General features: G+C 39.5%; 1 protein-coding gene across 2 annotated transcripts in view; it reads right to left on the bottom strand.

The window, feature by feature from the left end:
* DIAPH2 (diaphanous related formin 2) overlaps positions 1 to 21,111 on the bottom strand; it is a 231,062-nt gene extending 209,951 nt beyond the window's left edge. For both annotated transcript variants that reach the window (XM_057425160.1, XM_057425159.1), the window contains exons 1-3: positions 20,811 to 21,111; positions 3,718 to 3,750; positions 1,193 to 1,369 (exon numbers count right to left, since the gene is read on the bottom strand). In XM_057425160.1, coding sequence (XP_057281143.1) covers positions 1,193 to 1,369; positions 3,718 to 3,750; positions 20,811 to 20,930 — 330 coding nt within the window. In that variant the 5' untranslated portion in view covers positions 20,931 to 21,111. The remainder of the gene's footprint in view (positions 1 to 1,192; positions 1,370 to 3,717; positions 3,751 to 20,810) is intronic.
* Positions 21,112 to 21,426: the final 315 nt, after the last annotated feature.

The raw sequence follows: 21,426 nt of genomic DNA, 5'->3' as shown, positions 1-21,426 counted from the left end.
GTATTTAAAACAAACCTCAAAATCCAAATATTCTAGTAAATTAAATCGTTATATAGAAACATATAATAGTTAGGGTTGGAAAGGACCTTAAGATAATCACGTTCCAAGCCCCCTGCCATGGGCAGAGACACCTCACACTAAACCATACCACCCAAGGCCTCGTCCGACCTGGTCTTGAACACTGCCAGGGATGGAGCATTCACAACCTCCCTGGTCAACCTATTCCAGTGCCTCACCACCCTAACAGGAAAGAATTTCCTCCTTATATGGAATCTAAACTTCCCCTGTTTAAGTTTTAACCTGTTACCCCTTGTCCTATCACTACAGTCCCTAATGAAGAGTCCCTCCCCAGCATCCCTATAGGCCCCCTTCAGATACTGGAAGGCTGCTATGAGGTCTACTCATATTGGTTTAGTGTGAGGTGTCCCTGCACATGGCATGGGGGTTGGAACTTGATGATCTTAAGGTCCTTTCCTACCCTAACTATTCTATGACCTTAAGGTCCTTTCCAACCCTAACTATTCTATGATTCTATAATAGAGCTACATAGTGAAACAGGCCAGTTCTTAGTCCATAATAACTGCATGGAAGTTAATAGTAATTTTAAAGGATAAAACAGGAAACTACTTTTACCAATAGTCAAAAGACTGCAATTTCCAACACTTTATGTATCAACACCAATGTGAATTGCAGAATTGATACACACCTACTTCTTTCTGCAGTACTAATCAAAAAGCTTGCTTGTGAGTAGAATACAAACCTTGACAGAAAATACTTCAAAACTGTACAAAAATTCAGCTTTCTAAACATTAAGATTTTACTAATGGAAATTACTGTTTTCCAAGGGTGTTTACTTAAGTTTATTAACATCTATCCTTCAACAGCAGTATTTAACTACAGCAACTAAGGTCTATAGAGGTCATCTTAATGAAGCAATCAACAGCTTAAGATTTTCATTCTTGTTTTTTTGCCTTTGTTTTGTCTGTAGAAGTAGATCAAGTAATTACAACATACATAGTACCAGCATTCTGAGTTATTCAATTGTTCATGTGCCAATTTAGAGAGGTCTAGAAGGCCTACGCTATGCCCTCCGAAGTAGCTAATACTTCAAAAATGACATATGAAGATCACTACTACATAATTAATTCCAACATGAAAACAAAACCTCATAAAATGATGTAGCACATCTTACCATCATTTTTTCAAAGAGATCCATAACTTCTTTTTCTGATAAGTTCAAGCAACGCTCATCAACAAGTGCCTGAGCAAGTGGGATTTCACTTATAGAAGGTTGAGAGTCAATAGGATGCTGAATGAGAGGTTTCTCTTTTTTCACTGCTGATCTTCTGAGGCTTGTTATTCTGTCACGCTGCAAAGACATCCATTTAAAAATAAGCAGAAATAGAAATATGGGAAAGCAGCCAATTACATGGCAGTAACACACACATTTTTAGTTAATCCAAGCAGCAGAGTTAAAACTCAAACTGAAGTAAAAATACTCTAACAGTCAGAGATTACTTTTCATAGACAACATTAAAGGTAAACTCATGACAGGTCACATGCAAAAGGGATATCATTTCTCAGAGTTTCAAAAGTATACCAACTATGTTAAACTCTTAGCATTGCAAAATCTTGAGTTCATCTTCTCACACTACTCCCTAATTATCCTGATAGTGAATAAATATGGTACCACAAAGGCAATGTCCAAGCGGTCCTTCACCTGAAGAGCTATAAGTCTTTGGAGGACAACTGAAAAAGCCAGCGTTGGGAAGGAGGTACTCACAAGTTCATCAGGCTTATAAAAAATTCCTGCTAAATCAGAATAAAGTTTTTAGAGGAATTAATGCTCCAAGTATAGTTCACAATTCCTTGACATGTTTTTGAGTACGAACTCCTGAAATTAGTGCTTACTTTTAAAAAGCAAGGTAATGGATTACCCACATAGAAGCAGCCACCCATGGTTAAATACACAGAACAGACATTAGTGAAAGCATGTCAGACAGTCTGCAGTGACGTTTCACTGGTTAAGGCTGACTTGGTTTATACCTTATACCAAACCCCCCACCTTTCTGTTTTTAAAGCATGCTTACTCAGTTAATTTGTTAATATTGGAAACAACCAACAAGAGCACCTTCCTTATAAGGCCATTTATTACTGTGGTATTAATATATAACTATTCTGAGCAAAGTAATCTTTTTCAAGTTAATAATACTGTCTTTATACATATATGTTCATTTTGATAACATTTTATCTACAGCGATTTTTCTAAACCCACTGGGTTTAGATAAACAAATACCAGGGTATTTGTTTCAGGCACTGAACAGCCTTATGAAGACGTGCTTTCATCTAACAGCAGCTTATGTAGGGCTACCAGTATCATTCATAGCAGTTACTGCAATCTCTATGAAGACATGGACAAAAAGTGTTTTATTTTCTATAATTAAACAATCACTGTGAAACATGAAAAGTTCAGTGGAATATTTCCTTTGTAGGAAACCTGATTTCATTATGGATTAGTCCACTCAGGAGTGGAAAAATTTGACCAAGTGCTGTGGAATATGTGTAAGAAAGGTTCTTATTTTTGTTGTTCCTTTTCTTTTTCTTGATTTGTTACGTTGGGGTATTTTCTGAGATCCTGTAAAGACTACCTTACATTTTTGAAGGGCAAGTATCCCTAAATAAGCTGCATTCCCTTTGAGCTTCTTTGTAGGTATTTCTTCTTTTGTTTTGTTTATGGGGTGGGGGGGGGGGGGGGGGGGTGGTGTTGGGTTTTCTTCTTAAGTCTTACATTTGTGGACAGAAACACATTACCTACAAGGATATTGTTAACAACTTTAACAAGGCAACAATATCACTTTAATACCATTTTTTTCCTTATTAGAATAGTTTACATGACATTTTTTGGAACTAAAATTAGCACATGGCCTATTGAAAAGGCCAAAGGTACGACATAATGCCTGAAAGGCAGCATTCTATACACCAAATGCAGTTATATTGTTCACTTACATTAAAATGTCCATTCAGCAGTCACAAAAAAAGAAGTTAAAATCAATTTCACCATGCTGCAATCTGTTTAAACAAATTTGTTTAATCAGATTGAAATACTGATATCACTTTAAAGTCACAAATGAATCTTCTACATGATTTGTAGGCACAATTTCTTCATTTCAGACATGTGATGTTTAGCTAAGAGGCCAGCATGGTTTAACTATTACACATAGAAAATAAAAATTGATCATTTTACTGAAATCAATTTTGATATAAGTTTATGTAAAGGTACTTTACAACAGGTTTCAAAGTATTCAGTTATAAAAGAATACAAACGTGCTGTTTGACATGCACTACCCTCTTATTACCCAAAATTGTTCCACTTGAATCATGTGGCAACCCACTTTGAAGAACCACTGCAGATCCTTTACTGTTAAAAAGAAGGTCAAGAGAAATAACTTGAACTGTTGAATAACAGTTTCAACATATCCATGGTATTACTGAAGTACTTAGAATGTGGTTAAAGAAGCTTCTCCAAAGAGGTATCATTAATTACTCCTCTTCAACTGAAGTTACAAATTAAGACCTCTGGGAATTGTAGCTCAGTTTTCTAAAAACTAATGCTTTAATATCCTTATAAGAACATGTTATATTGTCCACAACATTTGGAGTAAATTAGCATGCAGCGTGGAGTTACCATTGTAAATCAAGATGTTACAAAGACCTTACCACATCATCTGCCAAAGTTTTTATTTGAATATTCTATTAAAAAAAAAAACAACACACACAAATCAAAGAAAAAAAGACAGCATTACCTACTGTTTCAGAATAAAGCCTGTATTTCATGTATTCTACCATTGAAAAGTACTTATTTCCAGTAAGTATTTTAACAAAACTGCAGCTAAATGAGCATGGAACTTACGTCATTTTATGTGAAAAAGCAGGCTTGCATCCCCTTTTACCTTGTCTTTTGTCATGAACCTGAAACTGGTAAGCTCTAGCACCCCGAGTCTTGCATGAAAATGCACAAAGATGTCTTTGAAAGCTTTCCAAAACATGGACTACTGGACTTCAAACTGAGTCATGAGACAGCTCATTTCTGACAGAGTTTTTGAGACTCGGAGTTGAGGAGGATTCCCTGTGCCCTTGCTTCTTGAGCCTCCTGCCAACTTCTCCTGAACACCAAGCAATGGAAATTTATAGACCCAGGGGTTGAAGCCTGTGTAATGACGATGCACAAACCAGTCACTGCCATTTCTCCCTCCCTTGTACCCTCTCATTTTTGCTTAACAGCAATAAAATCCTGCTGACAAAGATCATGGATGCTACATTTTAATTCACAGCCAGAAATCTATATTGCATACCAATATAAATAATCATATCAAGGAAGCATTTAGTGAATAAACATTGCTCGATTTACACCAAGCAGTCACAAACAGGTAATTAAGGTCTAGCACTTTGGGGGTGTGAAAGCCAAGACAAAAAGTACTGCTGAGTTCTTTGTGACAAGATGCTGAGTTTCTGCATGGGGAAAAGTGGAGTAGTTGATTCATAATGACACAGCCCTGCAAGTCACTGGTTAGGAAAGTGTGACACTATTTCCCCAGACAGCAAGGTTTCAGATTCCTTGGTTATGTTCTCAGCAGCCAAAATGAGCAGGGTGCTTCTAGTTAACATCCCATTCCACTGTGTTAACACACCAGACAAGTTCAACGTTGCTGGAAATGAACCTATAACTGCTTGACACCACACATTTTACTTGCTCCTAATTCTACCTTCTGGCTACAGCTGTCAATATGGCATTTCTAAACAAAACAATTGGCAAGACTTCACAAATAGTGGAGGAGGCATCACGGTGGGAAAGAGGAGCAATGTGTTCATATTTTAGGAGATGAACACACACGTATCCAGGACAGTGGGATGGATTGACCCTGGCCAGCAGATCAGTCCCTCACAGCAGGATGAGGAAGAGAATCAAAAGTGCAAAAGCAAGAAAAAAGACACAGGTTGAGATGAAGTGGAATTTAGCAAGTGAAAGGAGGAAAAAAAGAGTAGATGAATCAAATGATTCAACAGCCATCAGTCATCACTCACTGCCAGCAGTGCAATACCTACCCAGCCTCTGAGCAACTGCTAGTTTGGATCCCCCACCCCCCCCACCCCTGGTTTTATTGCTGAGCACAGCGTTATGTGGTATGGAATATCTCTTTGGTCAGTCTGGACCTCCCGGTGTGTCCCCTCCCTACCTCTGGCCTACCTCATCCAACCTGAGAGGGAGACACTAAGAAAGTAAGCCTTGACACTGGGTAAGCATTGTTCAGCAAAAGCTGAAACACTGGTGGTTTAAATCAACACTGTTTTGGTGACGGATCTGGAATACAGCACCTATATGGGCAGCTTTGAAGAAAATAATCTCCATCTCAGCCTGACCCAGTTAATACAGCTAGAATAAAAACTTTTTCTCTTACTAATCCAGATGTTGGCACCAATATTTTCGCTTCCTAACTGACAAGTCTCAAACCTCTTCCTTACCTCTCCTGTGTTTTTATTACCTGGACTTAATATGGACTTAAGAGATGAAGTAATACTCTAATCTTCAAATTAAAACTAGAATGCCCTTACTCTTGTAAACAGAACTTTTCTTCTTAATGGGCATTATGAAGGAAGAAGTCCAAATGAAGTAAAGCCTAACCATGAATTCAATCCTGAGACAGCTATGTGAGCAAGAAGTTTTAAGACTCTTCATCTGTTTTAACAGTCACTTGTATTAGAAATGTTTTCTTCCCTTCTCATCTAAGTACTGTCAGTCTCTCCCAGACCCTGGAACAGGATAATCTACTCCATCTCTACATTTATATTGCAGTTGTCACTCAAGCTCCTCTGGGCAAAATATAGAATACTATAGCAAGATACCATACAGCATTTTTTCAGACATCTCAAGCACACTTCCCAAATCTCCTTATGGTGCATAAGCTTACATTACTGCCAGTAGCTACTCAAGATAAGCAACACATTTAACAGGTAGAAGAGAAACTGCAAGTAGCTGGAGGCAGAGGCAAGGTAGTTATGTACCTGCAGATTCTAACTGACACACAATTTTGACAGGCTCTTATACCAACAAAGAAATCATTTTTCCAGTCTGATTTAAGACTATAAACCTGAAGTAGTTTACCTCCCCAAGAGGAAGTTTAAGATATCACAGGTTTTGTAGTCAATCCTCTAGTATCATTCTTTCAGTCATCTATAAGACAGCCAGAGCATCACAAGGTGAAAAGAAGGCAAGCCTTTCCTACCTTGTTAAAGTCACTAACTCCCTGGTTTTAGAAGTAGGCCAAAGGCAAAGGGTTTGCAAAAATCTGTGATAAAAAATTGGCAGATGAGGGATATCAAACCGGTATTTGCATGTGTAAACACACATACAATTTAAGAAAGCCGCATATCACCTCTTAGTTTTTAAGACCACAAACCACAAACTTCATCAACTCTTATACCAAAGAAATATTTCCCATTGATTTACATAGTTCTTCACTTCAAAGGCTTACATAACAGAATTTCACCCTGTAGTGTTTCCATTCCACCAACAGTTAAAAATATCATTTTCTTAAATACAGAGAATGAGCAACATTCCCATTAGACAATTTAACCATCTGCTAACATTCAATTTTGCTATTAAATGTAAAAAAGTATCTAGGAAATTGTGAAAAGATATCCGAGTTACCTTCACTGATGTGCAGAAACTGGAACTACAGACTCATTTAGGACTTTCAAAATCTTGATCCATGACAAAGCATACCTAGCATTACTAGTAAAATTAGTAATGACATATTTCTCAAAGTGTTTGCCTTATAGTAACTTTTTTGACACTTCAAGGAGAGTTTGCTATGCTTTCAAAAAGGACTTATAACAATAGTTGTAATCCATCTGGTGTATCAAAGATACTCAAAGTTAGCAACACTAATAGTTTTGTACCATTGTGGTACATTTATATTTGGTCTATATGACACCACACGGGAAACTCTTGTTTGCTTTGCAGCTGTTTGTTTTGCAAATTCCTTAAATAAGCATTATTTAAATTAATTTAACTAAGGCTTAATCTATAACCTGAACATGAAGGTAAAACATTCCCTGGGGCTCTAAAAAACGAGACCAAGGAGCATGTGAACACCTTACACCATGCTGCCAAAACAAAGCTGGAAAGTTACTCCTGTTGACAGCACAGTCAGTGCTGTTATACTGCAGGCCAGCCATCATCTTCCCAACCAGAAACCTGCCTGATTTTCCTCAATTACTCTAATTTTTTCCCCAGGAAACCAACCTTCTAGAAACAAACTATGCTAGGAAAAGGAGTCTGACAACCCCTCTGCTAAATAAAGCCAGAGGGTCACCCAAGTTGGTGACTATTAACAGCAGAGGGCACCAATACTTTAACCACAGTGCGGGTAGATGAAGTGCCTCAGCCCTGCTCCTAGCCAGGAGGGAGGGGAGGAGAGGCCAGAGGCAAATGAGTCACATTGGATACTTGCCCTCACAAATGCCACTGCCTGGTCCTCAGGAGATGAGGGAAAAGGGCACCTTCTCACAGTGCCTCTGTGCAAGGGTAACAGAGACACCCTAAGCAGCAGCCTGCTCTGATGAAAATGGAGGCTAAAGAGAACTGAAATGGCTTCCTCATTTTTGTCTGATTGGCAGAACACTATCACACTCCCAAAGCAAATGGACTGCTCTGAACTTTTGCAGCTGACTTCAAAGAATTCTTTACCAAAAAGTGAGCTAATACAGAAGTTGAAAAAATAACAGTAGACACACTTATATAGCCCTAATTTAAACAGTTCTGTAACAAGAAATAAAGGATTTGAGGAAGGTGACTACCCTGGTTTTCTTATTTGTATCTGAAACAGCCCTTACTGTTTTGAAAAGCTTACTTCAGACAATAATTTTTTGGTGTTAACTAACAAGTAAGCTTTAAAAAAAAAATCAAGAGTAAAATTAAAGGTTTCTTCCAAAAGCTGCAGTTCCCAGTCAGTCTAAGCCAATAAAAATGCTGGTTGCAAGAAAAAAGGGCAAGGGTGGCACCAGGACAGTCAGATCAGCTTAGACTACTGTAGAAACAAACTGTTTGAGAAAGCCTATTAGAAGCAGCAGTTTTTACATTCACCAGTGCAGAGAAAAATAAAGCAAGCTTTGGCATTTTCCGTTTTCTACTGCTAGAGTCCACACATTTTCCATCAAGTCTAACTTGCACTAACCATATCAGTTAAGTCATCATCACTAAAGCAGCAGAGGATCAGCAGAGTTTGTAAGAGTTATGATACGTAACTGCCAAGTTTTTTATACAGTACTTTGTACAGCCAGGATCTGTTTCTTATTTTGATATCTAGTGATCATACAAGACAGGTTTTTCTTTTGGAAAGATGTATTGTGACAGTATAGCATGTTTTTCAGTACAGATGATTGAACATCTCCAGGATGCTCTATAGCTTTTGAATTCCTTACTTAAAACCATCAAACAACAACATGCTAGTTACAAGCTCTACAAACTAGACTTCTGAAAGAGACATGTCATGCTTCCATTCATCAGTTTCACAACAAACAAACATTGCAATAGTGCTTTCATGAAGGGCATACTAGCTTACTAGGCTCGATATGCAGGTTTAATGTTTTAAGAAATGTTTAGCTAATCAACACTTTAGAGACATGGCAAAACCTGGCCTTACAACACAAATTTAAAACCTTTTATTTTAGTTTGAAACTTTTTATTCCGAAATTCTAGCCACTGGTTTTAGCTTTTAATTTAGAAGTGTGTGTGGCATTGCATAATCATTAACCAACAGAAGGCTTTATAGGACAAATCTTAAAAACAAAATAAGCAACCAACCCATAACCCAAACAACCCAACAACCACAACTCACACAAATAAGTAGGTATAAAACTGCATGGCTACATCCTTAAGGCCCATAAAGATGTAATTAAGGATCTTTGACTTTAAGGATCCTGGGCAGTCTAGCAAATCTCTATAAAATAAGCCTAGCAACAGAAAGAGATATGAAGTTTCTGCAAAGGAGCTACAGGTACCTACAGGAAGACTTCACATTTTACTTCAGTGCCTCAGTTGCACTAGAACTCGTAAGTATTTGCATAAAGAGAAGGAAGTTATCATTAACAATATAAATGCAGTATATGGGACTGCACCAATTATCAGCAGTCTAAATGGGTAAAGTAAATAAGGAGTTGTTCTTCATGTACTTGAATCATCAGGCTAAGCATATACACTGCTGCCATAGACATTTTATTTTTTGGGTCATCTGCAGACTAGCATCGCGTTTATTTTGGACTTATAATTTCACTTTCACAATCTTGGTAATGGATACTTTAATGGTCTTTCTTATGTTAAACAGAGTAAGATACAGAAAGTTGAGTGCAAATTACATTTCAGGCTTTGGTAAGGTAAGAATGTGCATTTCAAAATCTGCACCTCCTAAGCTTCCTTTAGTAAAAGGCCAGTAGATTAGAAGTGCACAGGAATCATTTAATGAGTCCTTTGATACACCCATGTCGTTTTCCGTACATATATTTGGTGCCTGCAAGAAGTGCCAGATACAATTTATCAGACAAGAAGCCATCTGTCCAAGTGGTTGCTGTTGTGCTGGTACTGGGCAGGACTGCTTCTCAGTATCAGCATATTCTGCTTACTGCACCTACAGCAAGGAAATCAGTTTGGAAGAAAATGGCAAAGCGGTTTTTCCTCGGAAAATAGACTGAGATCACTTCCTAAACTGGTCACTTGAATAATCATTGGATCAACTTCCAGGACTTAATTAAAAATGAACACAGAACAGCTCCAAGTGCAGTAAATGGATGGTTTAGATGCTTATTGCCCTGGTGGCATGCCTGTTGCTTTTCTGCCAAGCATGACTGTCAGTACCATATTCAGCCCTCTACCTCTGCTGCTTGTGTTTAAAAAAACGCAGTTGTTTGAAGTTTAGGGTCCTTGGCTTTTGCTTGTTTATTGTGAAGTGCTTTTGAAACATTCTGGAACAGTTAAACTGGCAAAACCATGACAAAATAATTCTTGATACAGTAAGCGTAGACTTTCTATTTTATGCTTCCATCGAAGCAGTGGATTTGAGCCCTTTGCTATCAATGCAGCAGCAGAATGAAGCCTGTTTTGCTACACAACAGTATTTGCTGTGCATCAAATTGCTGTTCATTTTCCTCTCTTGTTCTGGTCAGTCCTGAGTGCAAGTGGCTGATCTCTTCATTCAGACACACTGTGAAGATGCTTAGACCAAGTGAAAGCTGTTACAAAGCTACTGAGTTGTCAATTAAGAGTAGTGAGACTAGGCCTCCTTTTATACCTCACTTTCTAAAGAGAAACACCTTTTTCATTGTGACAAGGTTTGCCTTCACTCTCACTGAAGTGCAGTCTTTGTCTTTACCCTTTTATAGACATGTAGTCCTTTTAACTGCAATTATATGCTTTGAATTTGGGATTAACCTTTTGTTGAAACCTAGGATTTTCTTTCAAGATGGGCAATAACCAGTTAAATGACAGCAAGAAAGCTCTTTTCAAATCATTTGAATAAAAACAAAGCAGAAACTGTGTTGAGAAACTGATTGGAGAAAATTTGAGAGCATTTTACTTTTTGACAGACTTTGAGGAAGTGAAGATGTGTGTATTTGCTTTGTTTGGGTTCTTTTTCAAATAGTAAGAAAATCCCACAAAATCCAACCAACCAAAACACAGCCCACAAAGGAACTGGCAGTGGAAGGGATGCAGTGAGCCAAAGAAGCAGGAATTACTTGTGAACATTATTCATTTTGTCTGTACCCAGCAGCCTTGGAGCATATGGTCACAGAGACCACGTCAACAACTTCTTAGAATAATGTTGTCCGTCTTCCAAGACACAGCCTTCCCAGCAAAGAGCAAGCATTTCATCAGAGCAGTATTTGATCCTTACATTTAAAAAAAAAAGTTGATGTTAAAGTTACTTTTTTCTCTCCTCATAATAAATGATGTGAGGCTAAAACCTGGGAAAATGAGCAATGCTGCTGCCATAGTGAGGAACTTAGGCTTTTCCTTAAACAGAAAGTCTAAACTGAATAATTTCTGTGAGCATGGAACATAATTTAACTCAACAGTCAAAACATATTGGGTTAAACTGAATATATAGCTGCTGTGATATACGCAAAGGCTTTCTGTTCCATTTCCTATTCTTTTCTGTTTATAACAGCTTCCCGAGAAGAATATTTGTCCTTCAGGGAAGTAGGAAATGAAGCCACATGTGAATAGAGAGGAATTATATTGTACATAATAACGATGGGGTCAAATTAGCATCGTTTGACTTCAGTACAGTTGAGATTCCCTGTTAGCAAGTAATAGGAATTCAGGAGGATTACAGATGCTTGTAACATGTTAGAGAAAATGTGTTACCTTCTCCTAAAGGCGAAAGTAAGCCAAAAAGATCATTTATCATAATATTGATGGTACGTGCTTAAGTTACTCCTGAACACCTACATAAACTCTATAAAGGCTTTCCCAAAAACTCACAAAACAATTGTAACTGATGGGATTACTGCTTATCTCCTAAGTAACTCAGGAATCAGTCTGAATCACAGAATACTGTGAACTAACCTTAATGGATTTAGGAAGCCTGTCTTATCAACTCAAGCTTTGTCTGAAGTTCAAGCATGAGTGTACATTTGTGAAATATCAACTGTATCTGGTTTAGAGATGGAAATTTCACCGAAGCCTACTGCTGTACTCGTTACCCTTCTAGTTTGGAAAGGTGTCCATCAAGCTGTAAATAACTGGAGAACGAAATTTTAACTGCACTGCTGGAAGACAGTAGAATAGTAGAGAACGGAGGAGTGTAAAGGTTGGAGACACTGCAGCAGACATCCCCTGGTACATTTCTAACTGAGACAAGAAATTGTGTGCTGAATCAAAATGAGTTTCCTCACCTCACTTTTTCCTGTTGATGAGAATAAAGCAGTGGAAGATCCACTTGCTACAGAAAAGTCAGAAGGAGGAACTGAAGCCCTTCTAATAAAGTGGATTCCCTGGGAGCAACAGCTCTTGCTGCCCCACTATGTAATTAAACTCAAAAAAACAGGAAACAAAAAAAGCAAGGCAGAGTCTATTTTTATAGGAATTAAGACTGGCAGCAGCAATACCAGGAAAAAGGCACTGTACTGACACCAAAATCAGTTACTAGGTGTTTCAGTGTTGAAGTCTTGCTTGCAACTTCTGTCTCAAGTCTGGTTATCAATTACCTTCTACTAATCTGTCATATTCCTTAGCTCACTCAGCCTGTGAGTGGCTAAGGCTTTCATAAGCAAAGGCTTGCAACGATTACAAAAACAGTTCTTATGTAAATTGTACTTCAGTGTATAAAGAATTAAATCAAAATGCTACTGCGTGCCTTATAAAGAGGGACAGCCACAGACTGAAGGATGTCAGTTAATCAGAGTTCGTGTGCTTTTTTATCTTGGCCAGCTGACATGGGTTTACCCTTGGAGTTTCAGAGTTTCTGTTTAAACCTTTTGTCTTTAACATAACCTCTAAATCTCGCTGGTGCAAAAACTGAAATATATATGGCATCAGTGTATAGGCTTAGCCTGACATGCTGTCATCTTTTTTATTCTTTATGCAAGAAAATAGAGTGTTCTAATGGAACTGGAACACTGCATGTAACTGCTTCAACTACTAAGAACTGTCAAGTTCTCATCTACTCATGCACTCACACAATTACAAAGGCAAATATCCAACATGGTTCCATTATGAAGCCACAGTATTTTAGAACTTACTTCAATATAGGTATAAAAATAATTCACAGTAGGAAAATAAGAACAAATACAGACCAGAAATCAGGAAACTTTATAATGTACAAGAACCACTTGTATCTGTTGTTACGAGCCTAGAATCTAATTCATCTCATGTTGGTTTAGTATTTGTTTCTCACAAAGCTACACTCATTTAAAACACACACACACAGAGTCATCTTTAAAAGCTATATTCTAGCAACCCCCACTAGGTCTTACCGTATTAACTCAGAATGATAGACTGCAGAACTAACATTTTTCCTGACAAAAATACTTATTTTGTCTTGTTCAACCATCCCTGAGAGACCAATATGAACACAGAGCCACTGTTAAACACTTAGGTAGCTACTTGTGACAAAGAGTCATCCCCTCAAGAACTTAAGGTCAGCGGCCTGCCTACAGGACAAAGTTATTAACCTTTGACTAGCTAATACCTGAACAAAACAAAAAAAAGAACCTGCAAGCCAACCTGCACCCACCAGTACCTTTACTGCAATTCCCTTGGCCTTCATAACCTAAAGTAACAGTTGCTGCTTTACTGGCTGTACAGCCACAGTCCCACAGCTCCAAGTATTGGGATTCTACAGTACCAAGCCTCCACTGTCTCAAACTTAACTTTCTTTCTTAGAAATTAGTTCTAAACTACTAGGTAGCACTGCTCTGAGTTTTCCATTCCTCAAGCAACTTCTCCTGGATTTATTTTCACATAAATATCTATTAATAACAAAAGCAAATTAGCATAACTTCATATCCCCATCTCTACAAGGAAAGCAGAAATAGTATGTGTGTTGAAACAATAAATATATATATATACACACAAATCATGGAGGAATAAAAGACAGGATTCTTTCCAATTAGATTTTTTTTTTTTAATCAGCTGGTGACTTTTACACTTACATTCAAGACTTTGAGAATAAGTTTAAGCACCCTTAACTGTTATTAAGCATAAATTAAAAATACTTTTTAGTAATAAAACCAGTTTTTAATCTTTAACGTCCTCTACATCTGATAACACTATGCAAAGAACAAGTAAACCAGCAAACATGCATCACATATTATGCATACCTAATTCTTTCTCGATGATTTATTCTGAGGATCACTAAAAGCACCCAAAAGGGAACATTACAGAAAAACCACCTGTTACGTGCATCACCTTGAACTTCTGTTCTCCCACTCTCACCCAAACAGTCTGAAGTTAACACAAAAATAGAGATTCCCATTTACACAGGAAGAGCCCATATCTATTAAACTCTTAACCACATTTTTGTTTTATATAACAGAGAAGGTGTGGTGATATCACAGTATGCATTACACCTTAAGACTAAATATTACCACACCCAGGTGGACTGAAGATCTTCAGTATCTGTATCAAACCATACAACATTTCCTACATGTGGGCTTGTTCCAGAATGGGACTTCCAAAGTAATTCTCAACTTCTACAAATCTAACGATTTGATGACTTATATCCCAATGTACATTATAATACCATTTAATTGCCGTAACAGATCCTTTTCAGATCAGCCCGTATGCATACAGTGTCCTGCTTTCACACCATGTCCAACTGTCATGACAAGACGGACTGAAAAGCAGACACAATCATAATTTAACAGTACTAGTGGATGAACTTTACACAAACCAATAGAAAAGGAGGAATTCTGGTGTTCTATAACTAGTCTTATTCATTCAAGCAAATGCTCAAAGAACAAGAAGTAATAAAGGAGGGGTTTTGACCAGCTCAGCTGCATGATCTTGTCTGTCCCAGGGCCACACAAAATCTTGCCAGTAGGGCACCAAGGCGGATATGAAAACTGCTTAAGCCCACACTGCTGCCTCAAAAAAAGCTGAAAATTACTGTCACCCCCTTCTCCCATACTAATTAATAGTCAACAAGTAGAATTATTTGCCTTGAAGACTGTATTAGTACTACTTTTGTCAAGCGAGATCCCACCTACCTACCTATTAGGAAGTTATAGTTCTAAGTGGGTAACACTGAGGTGCTTACTCCACCAATGCTGTAGGGAAAAGCTACTTCGTTCACAGATTCTTAAATAAAAGGTCAGTTTGCTACAAAACAAACATGCAAATTTAAGACAAGTTAGATTCACCTACCTGCAACTCTATAAATTGCTACATAAATACTAAGCAAAGTCTTTCAACTGTTAATATCTTCAACTTAACTGCTCTACCACCATAGCCCTTTATAGTGAAACACTTAGTTCCTCCCAAGATAAAGTAAATTATTTAAAAAGTAATAATAATGTAATGACCATGATATACCCAGTAAGGAACTAGGTTAAAATATTCATTTCCTAACAGCTTGTGGTTTTAAGGTTGAACAAGTAAACTGACGAATAACCAATTGCAACTGTCAGTTGCTTCAGCAGCAACAAACATCTTTTGTTCTTCTTCATGTCTAGATTTGGACAGGGATGAAAAGAACTAGAGGGAAGTTATTAGCCATTATTGCAGAAAAGTTTTCTTGTAACCCACCCAAATGTTTTTAAGCCTTGTTGTGTTTTGTTTTTTTTTCCTTCTATTACAGTGCTTAACATCTCAGAAAACAACACTTCTATATGCTACACACTGTAGGTCTCACTGTAATTGTCTTTCACATTGCCTAGGTGGAATCTGCTTGTTTGCAAAGCTTCCTGTACTGTACAGAACATCTCTACAGTTTTGTCTTACAAGCAGTAGCTCAGGAAGTTTAATGACCACAAGCAGATCAGCTTATCACTGTATCCATCACCTCATTTAAACAGTGTCAATATCAATTCACATTAAAAGCTAAACCATTTACCTAAACATCAGCATCAAGCATGCCCTACTATCCCATATCAGAAGTACTGCCTCTTCAGTATGCTTTTCAGCAACAGAACCAAGCTTTCCCAAAACATTATTTTTACTCCTTGGTAATGGTTGCACCCTAAGTAACTTTTCCCTCCAGCATACACCTAAAGCAAGAATTTGCTGCAAGCCTGCAGTGATTTTAGTCTGTGCCACTATGATTTCAAGTGCAATTCATTTCATTCACTTGCCAAAAATCTCTGCTTGGCCTGACTCATAGTTCACATTGCAAAATATAAACGTCTGACGAAGTCATGTAAAAAGCACATTATCTCTCTACAGGAGAATGACATCAAACAACCTCAGAAGTCAAAGGTGATGGTGTGATGCAGATCCTGCAGCCTGAAGCCTGTCTGACAGTGGCTGATACATATAATTTAAAGCATTTGTCAACTCCTGTACTGGTATGGGTGGAGCAACATAACCAGGAATCTATCCTCCTCCCAAGCACACTTGGGCTGCTCCCATTTTAAAGCTGATTGATAAAAGCTTTTATTCCACTGTTTGATGCTAGTTTATGGCACATTAGTCAGTGTTGAGTTCACAGCTTTTGATTCATCTCAAAGCTCACGGGGTTTACAAGACTTCAGGATAAAGCATGAACAATTTCTGCTTTTAAAAGTATGAGTTGCTCCTTGCAGGATGAATCACCAAATCCAATTGCTCTCTGATGAAATAAGCTCTCTCACCTCCAACAACTTGGTTTTTACTGTTTCTTTCTCCTAATCTACTTTTAAAGACAGGATCACACACAAAAGACAGCCTATTTCCAAAATTTAGCTTGTGGCTAAATCAGGTATCTATCACTGAACAGCTACCACACAGACCTGAAGTGAACTTGACAGTAACAGAGCATGCTTTTAGCACGGCGTTAGCCAGTACATGCATAGAAGTAATTCTACTTCTAATACTAAACTGACATGCTGACATATTATTAACTTTTTAATTAAAACAACATTGACCATATTAACATTCAGTTCACCAGTGATCTAATAGTCAGGGAGGTCCACAAATCTTGTTGCAACACCTTTTTTCAAGTAATGATTCATAAAATCACAGATGTTTGAAAGGATCTCATTCCTTGCTCAGTTTAGTCCAAACTCCTACCCAAAAAAGCAGGTTCAACATGAAATACAAACCAGCCTGCTAAAGGCATTGTCCAGGTTTCCAGGTCTTGAAAACCTTCAAGAATGGAGATTCCAGTACCTCTGGTCAACTAATGCTTAATCATCCTTCCAATTACTTTTTCCCCTTATAGTCAGTCTCCTCCCCAGTGATTTCTCCTGCTCTTTCTTATGATCTCTGTCTCCCACTCCTCTCCCATGAACTTCTATAAAAAGCCTGGCTTCAACTTCTCAGCTTAAAATATGAGCAATTTAACAACTGATATGACTTGGGGTTCACCTAAGCTACGCTATCTATGCCTAATTAGACATGACACTTTGAAGCACTTACTCATTTCCTAGGTACCAAGCAGAATTATATACTTCCCATGTGATACTGAAGTGTTAAGGAGTGCAAACAACATCTAAGTTAAGGATTAACCAACACAGGAATCCCAACAATCTCCCTGACAACCTTAATTTAGTCTGCTTCCCCTCATATAACAAGCATACTTTTAAACAAGCAAAACAAGCCCATTGCCAAACCCAGTTAAGAATGTAACTGCTCACTGCCATCTCATGCCAGCTTATTCTGAGGGCTGGCATGAGATCAGATGACTGTTTGCCAAAACAATTTATTTTTTTCTGCCCATTTCATTATAAACAAAAATAATGACAAAAGCACTAAGCACTCATTCCACCTCCAGTCCCTGTGCCAGCAAAACATGGGGGGGGGGGAAGGAGATGAAATCAGAGCTCTTTCAGCAACTGTGACATGTCCAGGAACCTGGGAAACAGACATTAAATTTTAGAAAAATACTTCTGATTTCACACTATTAGTATAAAACCCAGAACTAAACTCTCATTGAGCTGTTCTGTCACATTCACCAAATCTTATGAAACTTGAATGACACTCAAAATGACCTAAAGCAGGAAAATAACTTAACTAGCAGTTCTAATGTAGTCCACATTCATTCATGTGCTTACATGTATATAAACTATCTTACATGAAAATACTTTAAACCACCAATTTTTAAACCAGTAGCACACATACTTTCTTGATAGCCTAGTCTTGCTTCCTGTCAGGCAGGAATAAATGCCACTGATAAGGCTTCAGTCCTTAAAAAAAAAAACAAACAAAAACCCACACCAAACCGCTATGCTTCTGCAGGCCAAGCACCTTTGCCCAACTTCTTGTTTCAGATGGAGAGCATGGGGAAACAAAAATGTCCACCACCTTCTTCTAGTCTCCTTTCCCTGAAAAGAATTGCTTCAACTTTGCCAGCTCCCTGTCATCTAGAACCATTTTTAGTCAGTCATATAAAAATCATTCCCCTAGACTTCTTTGCAATGACTTGACTAATTTCAGCTGCTATGCCAGGAACTAAAAATAAACCCTCTGTTATAAGTAGTTGCACACCCTCTCCCACCAAGCCGTTGTTCAGCACTCCACTTGATGTGTGAAACAAGTTTTCTAGAAGAGACACACTCCACTCAGCACACTGTAGAGTTCCCGGAATTATACACAACACACTGACAAGAGTACAGGTTGATTTGTCTCTGTAACTCTACTGAAACTTAACGAATTACAAGTTATGAAGCTGAACTAAGAAAATATCCACACCATACTCCAAGAAGCTTTGTATACAAACTCTATGACAACTTAACACTTGCACAAATAACATGGCTTCTCTTACAGAAGTCCCAAATATTAATTCATCTTATTTGCACAGTGAAGAGAACAGGGATGAGGTACAATTAAGGTCACTCTGAGTACCTAACCACACTGCTAGCCTCAGTAGAACCAATTCATCATTCAAAATTAAAGCCAGCAAAATTTAGCATGATTATTCCCCTATATAATGGATGAACGCTTTCCCTGTTACAGTCTTGTTTTTCCCTTGCAAACCCAGGGCAGTGATTGATAAATCTGGCTGTCCACTCATACTACCTCAACTTAAAGGCAAACCTGAATGCCATCCCTTTTATTCTTCAGTACAAAGTCCCTCTCTGTCACTTACACACATTGTTTGTGCACATCATGTCCAGAATGGAAAAAACTAAAATATGTACTTTCCCATTCAATCCATTCATTCCATTGTATCATCAGAGGCTAGTCACTTGATCTCAGGGCAAAACTATCTTTTAGAAGGTACCCAATTCAAGCAACATAGCCCTGCTCAGATCCACGCGGCTGCTGGAATGTAATCATCCCCTCAAGAAACAAAATGACAGCACCTGACAGATACTAACATAATGTACCTGTTCCACCGAATGTAACAACCGAAGTCTACTCTAGTGATTCTAAAATAACTGCAAAGAACATGCAATGGAAATAGTTGTCCTGTTTAACCCCATTTTGAGCTCATTTCATAGAATGGTTTGTGTTAGAAGGGACCTTAAAGATCACCTAGTCCCACCCCCCATGCAAAGGGCAGGGACAATTTCACTTGGATTTTTTAAGCTAGATATTTCTTTCAGAACAAAGTGTTCTCTACTAGAGCAAAACTCAAATCTGTGTCCACCACTTCCCAGAGAAGTGCTTTCCTGTGTGAGTTTTAAAACAACCCCCTGCAGGCATCTTCAAACAGCCTTCCTAGTTACTTTCACTAGGAAATAGTAAAGGTAGCATAAATGTAAACAAACATCTTGTTTATATGAAGACGTTTGCTTTTATTTATCTTACCCTAGGAAGTATGAGTTCATTGTCAATAACACCATAAAACAAACACATGACATTTGGTTACCTTTTGCTAAGATACACACGGTCCTTTCAACACAAGCATACTTCAAGTTATTCAGTATTATGGCTTTCTGTCATCCTTCATAACATCTGTAAGTTTCAGTAACTTGTCACTGCCTCATATGTTACAAAGTTAACATCTTCCCTACAAGCATTCTAACTTGGTTTTCAGTGACAAAAACCCTGTAGTCCTCAGGCTGAGCAGCCAAAGTCTCTGCTGGCCCGTATTGATGAAAGGAACACCAAGCGGGAGCTCACTTACATACTCACTTAATTTCACCAATATCTGTGAAAGCCTTTGCTCAGATTAAGTAAAGTCTGGAACTAGTACTCTACTCGGTAATAGAATTCTGATACGTTTTAACTGTCAGCTACGCTGCGGCTCTAGAAACTCCACCTGAGGTCTGAGCTAAAATGACTTGATTCAAAGTTAAAACAAGTAACTTTAAGTAACAGAAGCAAACAATTAAAAAGAAACACTGTCATATTTACTGGCTTGCTGCTACTGTATTTACAAAGCGAGATACAATCCCGTGCTGTCAACTTCTAAACGTACCTATGTTTCAAGTTACCTATGTAAATAAGAACATCTTCTTTTAAATCAAAAAGTATGGGCATAATGAACAAACTCTACAGTCCCAAAGAGGATATATGTGCTCAAGAGCTTATCAAATCTTTCCCAAAAGACTGGACAATACCCAAACTTTTAAATTATTTTCCCTTTAATTCCGAAGTTCACTTGGGAAGCACATCCTTGACACCATAACCAACGATGTTCCCAATGATCCAATACAGGCAAGAAAAAAAAAACAAACCCCACGCTCTTTCACACAAAAGGTGAGCAGAGCAGAGGTCACACCAAGAGGTCCTGCCCTCAGAACAGCGCGTTACCGCACCTCTCCCCAGGGCATGGTCCAGTCAGTGCCCCGCCGAGGCCCCTGCCGAGGCTTCTGTCTTCCCGGTGTCACAGCCCGCACGGGTAACACGGGAATTCCCTGCTCCTGTCAACGACCACCCCCGGCGCATTACCGCAGCGAGGCCTCAGCGCCCGCACGCCCCCCTCCAGCTGTCACCTCCCTCTCCAGAGACACCCAAAAACCATCACGGAAGCTCACAGGAATTTTAACAGAGAGCCTTTAATTCCTACAAACCCAGCCGCAGCCTCCCCGCCCGGCCCGGCCGCACGCCCCTCCGCCCCACGTTCCTCACTTAGAAGCAGCAAGACAGAATCCGCGCCCCCTCCTCCCCCGCCTTCCTCCTCATCCCCAGGCCGTGCCCTGCCCCTCTCCCAACCCCACAGCTCGCTCACCAGCTTGAGCTTGTTCCGGCTCTCCTCTTCCGCGGCGCGCCCGCTGCGCTTCGGGTTCACCCTGCCGAAGCTCAGGGACTCGTCGCCTCCGCCAGCCCCCGGCGGCGCCTGACCCTCCATCCTCCCACCGGCTCTGCGCCCCTGCGGGCACTCGCTCTGCTCACCGGGGCCGCACCCTCAGGGCCCCATAGGACCGACCCGCAAGCACCGGGCGTCTCCCCCGTCCGCTCCCAGCCTGAGCAGTTCCTGGTGCTCTGCCCAGCCGCCGCCTCCTCCTCCCAATCCACCGCCTCAGCGACACGGAACGCCTCCGCGCATGCGCGCCTCTCTCTACCGCGCATGTGCCGACGCTATGCGCACGCGCCGTTACGGCGTGCGGAGGGCGGGAGGCGAGGCGGGCTGCGCGCCCGTGCAAGGAAATGGCTGTGTGCTGAAGAAGGGTGAAGTGAGAGGTGTCTCTGAGGCGTTACTTAGAGCGCTGGGAGAAGAAGCGGCTGCCTCTGGTGTTGTATCGCACCCGTTGAAAAAGCGCTGCCTGGCCCAAGGGCGGGCAGAGGTGGGGTGGCGGGGGTAGCACGGCTGTGGAGGAAGCGGTGCGGCCGGTGATTGCCCTGTT

Source organism: Pezoporus wallicus, unplaced genomic scaffold (assembly GCF_028554395.1).
Source record: "Pezoporus wallicus isolate ANWC-B61680 ecotype Strahan unplaced genomic scaffold, APGP_CSIRO_Pwel_v1 scaffold_6445, whole genome shotgun sequence".
Lineage (NCBI taxonomy): Eukaryota > Metazoa > Chordata > Aves > Psittaciformes > Psittacidae > Pezoporus > Pezoporus wallicus.
Note: the sequence above shows the minus strand (reverse complement) of the source record. Positions and strands in the feature narration are given on the sequence as shown.